We start from the raw sequence: 6411 nt of genomic DNA, 5'->3' as shown, positions 1-6411 counted from the left end.
GCTAGTCAAAAAAATCGGTTTCTGGCGACTTCTTCGGATTATTTTTAAATTTTGCCAAAAAATCCCAAAAAAAAATCAAGGAACAGTTAGGTCTGGTAGTGAAAGTTGATTCCATTAAAAACCCAGCAAACAGATAAATGAATAGATTTATTCACTGACATATGCAGTGGTTGCAAACTCAAACTTGTAAGCATGCACATTAAAATTCGCACCACTTAAAAACTAACCAAATAGATTTATTCGTAACCAATAACAATTTATAGCAGCAGTATTAGAACGGTTACTGCTTGAATGTGTTCTCAATCCAAATCAGATTTACAATTAACAATGTTGAATCTCCGAGAAAGTAAAAATATAAGAAGAATCATATATAAGTTTGGCCCTAGGTGTTTTGTGCCGGTGCCAAAATGGAGTTTTATATCATTTTGCCTCCGCAAGATATTTTCTACAAAGTAACATTACCCAAACCCATCTTCTTCCCCAACAATGTAAACTGCTCTATAAAGTCCCCTCCAGTTAAAAGTTATGTTGTTCCATATAAAATATACTTCTGCATGCTCTTGAAGACGGCAATATACGACATAAATACCACCACCAATCATGAACACAATTGCTTCCTTAAATGGCCCTTTCTCTCTCTTCCAAAAACTTGTAGCATAACACAAGCCTAAATGTGTCTCAATTTTCTCTGTTTCGGTAATGTCAACTTTGTCAAACCAACTACACAAAAAACAGTTAGTTTACCAATGCAACAAAAAGGTTTTCCATTTGATTCGAACCGGTAGATTAACCGATGCGAGGTCATTCTTTGATTCCATTATTCACCGAAACACAGTTACATGGAATTCCATGACCACTTGTTATGTTCAACGGAGATTTCAAAACACGCCAACTGTTTGATGAAATGCCCCACAAGGATATTGTGTCCTGGAACCTCATCATTTCGGGTTACTTTTCTTGCCGTGGAAGCAGGTTTGTTGAAGAAGGTAGAAAGTTGTTTGATCAAATTCCACAAAGGGATTGTATCTCTTGGATCAAACTCTTGAGATTTTTAATTCTATGCCACAACGGAATGTTGTGTCGTCCAATGCTTTGATAAATGGGTTCTTGTTGAATGGGGATGTGGATTCTGCTGTTGGATTTTTTAGGACTATGCCGGATAGGGATTCGACTTCACTTAGTGGCCTTATATCTGGACTTGTTAGCAATGGTGAGTTGAATATGGTTGCTTGGATTTTGATGGAATATGGGAATGAGGGCGATGAGAAAGATGATTTGGTGTATGCTTATAATACTTTGATTGCAGGGTATGGTCAGAGAGGAATGGTTGAAGAGCCGCGATGCCTTTTTGATGGGATCATGAGTGATGGAAATGGGGGTCAAGGGAGATTTAGGAGAAAGGTTGTATCATGGAATTCGATGCTGATGTGTTATGTGAAAGCAGGAGATGTTGTCTCTGCCAGGGAACTCTTTGATAGGATGATGGAGCGAGATGTTTGTTCCTGGAACACCATGATCTGGCTATGTTAAGATTTAGAGTAATTTTTTCATGATCCAATTCATGCTACTTAAGTATTATGTGGCATCAATAAATCTATTAAAGTTACCCATCAAACACTAATTAAATTATCACAAGATAGTTACACTTTTCATTTCCACCCGATGTAATTAATTCTAAATCTTCTGAATTGAGTGATTTTCTCTTACCTTAGTTTTACTATTTTAGACAAATTATAAGGTGGATGTGATCCTTCGAAGATTAATGCTTAAAAACCATTTGAAATTCTAACAAAAATCGATTACACTTCTTAAAAATATGAGTTAATGACTTTACTCGTCTTTAAGACTAAGACAGTAACCTGATTGATGTTCGTTAAGCTAGTTAGGTTTTGAGGAAAACATTTGTTATCATTTATTTTTATCAAACGAACAATGATTGAGTCAATGTCTCAGACTTCTGATCTCTTTTGTTCAACAAAAAGGTGGAGAGCAAAGGATAGAGAAATAGTTATGTATGATTTGAAATGGGGGAGTGAATGAGAAGAATTTTAGATGAGTTTGTGTTGGATTCAAGTGAAGAGTAGTAAATTTAAATGATTTATTAGTTATTTTGGCTCTCCCTTTCCTCTACAATTCTCTTTAAATTAGACCAAAAGCAGAAATAGATATAGAAAGAATTGTGCTCTCCTTGAATACTCTTTTTAAAATTAAACAAATGACATTATTTTTTAAATATTTATTCTCCTCTCTTTCCTCCAAAACCCTTCAATCACCTTTAAAGATGAGGAGAATTTTATCATTGATGTTTGTTAAAATTTTAACTAACTTTTATATATTGATTCATGTTGAACTACATTTATCCACCGTACACAAACACAAAATTAAGATGCATGTAGCCTAGTAAAACACAAGTTACTCATTATGTTCCTTAACAAATACCATTTTTTTTTTTACATTTTACGGTTACCAATGATAATTTTTTATATAATTTTATTTCTAATATAAACACATCTCTCACTCTCATTGCTTCATCAATTTAACATCTCTCCTCAATAAAATAAAATCAACAAAAAGTAATCTCTCCTAAATAGAAGTGGACGTATTATCATAGATTCATTTTCAAATTTTTCAACTATTAAATAATTAATTTATAAAAAATTTAAAATAAAATAAAAATACTAGTAATACACATTGTTCAACATACTCTTTTATATTAGTTAACTTTATATGAGACCTATAAAATTATGTGTGATCTACATAAATTTGGTAGATCTCTATATGAATTTCACCCAATAATAAAAAAATATGTTGAGAAATATATATTAAAAAATATTACTAACATCTCTCAAAAAATAATTACCCTAACCAGGATAGAGTTAGACAAAATATTATCTTAAATTATACCATGATAAGAACACAAGTTTAATTTTTAAGTAATGGAGAGAGTAAATGTAACAAGTGGGTTAAGAGTTAAGAGCTAAACCCTATGGAGTAGTATTGCGTCCAATACAAGTTATCACATGAATATATTTCTTAAAAGTTATGGCAACTACAAGAAGACTTTTTTTTTTACAAGATGACAATGACAATTCTAACACAGTTTTTTAATGAATAATTTATTTGTAAAAAGTTTATTCTAAAATGTATTTAATTTTTTTTATCTAATATTAATAACTTTTTTTGAATTATACAATCTAATTAATACTAGATCCATTCTAATTACTACTACAGTTATTATTTTAAATTCAATATTTTCATATTATAATAATAGTAAACACACCAATATTTAAAAAAAGTATTTTAGTAAAAATATTATTCTGTTTATTTTATTTATGCATTTTTCTATAATAGTTAATTAAATCATCTGTGGTAAACTAAAAATAATAATTGCTATCTCAAATGACGACCCTTATATGATTTACAACATCACATTCCATAAATACACACTAAACTTACGAAGATTATGCTAATTTATACAACAAAAAAGTATATATTTCACATATATTATGTACCAAATTCCCTTTTTCTTTTCATGACAAACAAGAGGTCAAAGCCCCAACCTAATAACTAAAAACCGTTACCAAAACGGTCAAAAAAAGAAAGTGCAAAAGGAAAAAGGAAAAATTTCAAGCAACAACTCGAAAATTTCTTCATGCCTATATTTACTTGGATTGATCCCAACCTTTTAGCATATGGAAAAATACATAGTTCCACTTGCGCTTTCACTATTTCAAAATATCTTCCCGTATTATACTAAACAAAAAATAAAAAAACCTAACCCCCTAAATATGGATTTAGATTAAACACAATAGTATTCTCCTCTTCAATTCTATAAAATCACAATCACTCATGAATTTAACTAGAATACACATTTAAATGACCGTCTAATTTTCATCCAATCCAACGATGGTAACTACGCAAAGAATTAAATTTCTAGTACACATCCGGTTTGGACATGTCCAGTGAACCCTTTTGGACAGTCCAATTTTCTCCATTTATAACTCCTCAAATCAAAAACATAACCCATGTGCACTTCACCATAGCCGTTAGATCCAATCACAACCACAGCCCCACCAAACGCTCCAACATAAGCAACGTTGCGGATCTCATCCGGAACCTTACCCATCTTCTGCCACGTGTGACCCCTCATGGTAACTAACTCACCACCGCAACACATATAAACACTCTCATCACAATCACCACCGTTCACCAAAGTCATTGGACACGTGGCACAATCCAAAAACTCTTTCTCCACTTGACCCCACTTCCACGTCACAAAATCAAAAACCTCCGCACTTTTCTCAAACCTTCCTTGATTCTCCGTCGTGTAACCACCAACGACAATAAACCTTCCACGGCGAAACACCGCCTTACACTCATCACGCTCCGACGACATCTCCGGTAGCTCAACCCATTCATCCACCGCCACATCATACATCAATGCCGACCTCAACGCATTCTTCTCGTCATCATGTCCGCCGGCCACAAAAATCATCCGACGGGCATCTGATGCACAACCAAAAAACATGCGGGATCCACCTGGCATCTGGGTCCCGCATCGCCATTTTGCCGACAAGAAATTATAAACAAACACTGAATTCGATGCTTTCCATGTATCCGGATCCAACCCGCCCAACACAACAAGATCATATCCGACACAAGCTAACTGACACATAACCGGTAACCCTGAACTATAACCGGGTGGTGCCGGTAATTCACTCCAAGTACTTTTTTCCGGTTCAAAAACACTGAGCCGGTAAACCGGGTTTGTAAGTCTTTTCGTCGAACCGGTTTCACTTTTATCCGGTTCAATACGTGCTTGAACCATAACTAGAACTTTTTGAGCTTGTCCCGTTCTCCGTCGTTGACGGTGATACTCCGGCGTAAGTATCTCCGTCTTCCACCCTTTACAAACCGACGCCACCGTGGGAAATTGTTGGTATGAAACCCGAATTAGACAGTCTCTGGCTAAATCTTCAGGTAGACCGGAAATAAGCTCCATCATATAAAAAAAGTTAAAATCAAAATTACAAAGTGAAAACAAAGATCAAACGAAGAATTAACAAAAACCCATGAATTAGAATCTGAAAAAGAAAAGATTTTTGAACTAAAATGCTTGAAAGAAAGAAAAAGAGTATTTGTAATATTTTACTATTTTATCTGAATGAGTTTTTTGAGGAGTTTGAGAAGTGAATATGTTGTTATTGAGGTTTGTGTTGTAAGGGGTTTGAGGATTGGGATTTATAGAGATAAGAAAAAAAGAAAGATAGGGGCACATGGGTGTATGGTGAATGAATTTGGGGCAAGTTGTTATGAGTGAAAATGAAAAAGCGATAACTATAATAAGTGCTTCTAGAAGGGTTCTTTTGATTGAGAAGTGGGACATATTGAAATAGACAAATAAGCTTAAAATATTGAAAGGCAGCAACGACTTTTACTATGCAACAATGGACAGCAATCGTCCCTTAATTTCAACTTTAATTTGTTTATAAAATCAGCTCATTCGATGTTCTTAAAAAAAGTTGTTTTTAACTTTAAATTTGGGATTAGTCACGAATGGATTCCCTCCTTTCAAATCATCCCTATTGTTTTCAATCGTTACATAAAAAAAGATAAAATTATAAAGAAAGTAGGAGATTGAATTTGGGATTAGTTATAATTTTTTTATAAGCGAATATTAATACTTATAAATTAGTTTTATATTTATTATAGTTAGTTAAATTTATTACAAATTATTTGTAATAATTCATATAGAGAGAAACAGAGTAATAATTATTATAAAGATCAATTTTAAGGTGTGGTATTTATCTATCCAACTAATCAACACTAAGAAAGTCTAAGAAATTTGATACACTTTAAATTCTTGCTAAAGATCAAATATAAAGATGTTAAAGAAGATAAAGTAAAAAAAGATAAGACTGCATCAACATCTTTCTTGTCTCAAATAAAGAAGAATTATTTCATAAAAAGTTGGTGATATTATTCTCCAAAAAAAGATTAGTTAACATTAGTTGATATCTATAAAAAATAATTGATGATTAAGCGCAAAATTCATATTATTTTAATAGATAAAATTTTGGTATTTTTAATTTAATTAGTTGATGTCTTTTTCGATATTTATTTCTTAATTTTTTCTAAGTTCAAAATGAAATCAATATGCAGAATATAAGTTCGATTTTATATTTATTAGTTAGTTGAGTTTTTTAAGTTGATTTTATGTTCAATCAATGAATGAGGTTATTCACAAACCTACCATTTTACTTATTTTATTTTATAATACTTTCATACCTCAATTATAAGTAACAAAATTTATGTATTAGTTGACCTTAAATATAAACAAAAGTCAACTAATTTATCCATATATTATAACATTATTCCTTAAATATTATTATATTAATTTCTTAATATTGT

The 6411-nt window shown here is 32.0% G+C and overlaps 2 protein-coding genes across 2 annotated transcripts; one reads left to right on the top strand and one right to left on the bottom strand.

Moving 5' to 3' along the window:
* The first annotated feature begins 41 nt into the window (after positions 1-41).
* LOC113787114 (pentatricopeptide repeat-containing protein At2g37320-like) lies at positions 42-1711 on the top strand. The gene is made up of 2 exons (XM_027335674.2): positions 42-1210; positions 1307-1711. Exons 1-2 carry the CDS (start codon positions 1060-1062, stop codon positions 1528-1530), a joined length of 375 nt encoding a protein of 124 aa, XP_027191475.1. The 5' UTR covers positions 42-1059; the 3' UTR covers positions 1531-1711.
* Positions 1712-3452: 1741 nt separating this feature from the next.
* On the bottom strand, positions 3453-5279 carry LOC101494515 (F-box/kelch-repeat protein At1g80440-like). Its single transcript, XM_004506810.4, has one exon. The coding sequence runs from the start codon at positions 5003-5005 to the stop codon at positions 3926-3928; it is 1080 nt and encodes a 359-aa protein (XP_004506867.1). The 5' UTR covers positions 5006-5279; the 3' UTR covers positions 3453-3925.
* Between the last annotated feature and the right edge of the window lie 1132 nt (positions 5280-6411).

This window comes from Cicer arietinum, chromosome 6 (genome assembly GCF_000331145.2).
Source record: "Cicer arietinum cultivar CDC Frontier isolate Library 1 chromosome 6, Cicar.CDCFrontier_v2.0, whole genome shotgun sequence".
Taxonomy (NCBI): domain Eukaryota; kingdom Viridiplantae; phylum Streptophyta; class Magnoliopsida; order Fabales; family Fabaceae; genus Cicer; species Cicer arietinum.
This window is presented reverse-complemented; position numbering and strand designations above follow the sequence as displayed.

What these genes read in the sequence shown, in the direction of transcription:
- LOC113787114 (XM_027335674.2), top strand. Translation starts at nt 1,060, where the DNA reads ATGCCACAACGGAATGTTGTGTCGTCCAATGCTTTGATAAATGGGTTC. An exon ending in ATCTGGACTTGTTAGCAATG is followed by an intron (nt 1,211 to 1,306) that starts GTGAGTTGAATA and finishes CTTTGATTGCAG; the next exon opens with GGTATGGTCAGAGAGGAATG.
- LOC101494515 (XM_004506810.4), bottom strand. Translation starts at nt 5,005, where the DNA reads ATGATGGAGCTTATTTCCGGTCTACCTGAAGATTTAGCCAGAGACTGT.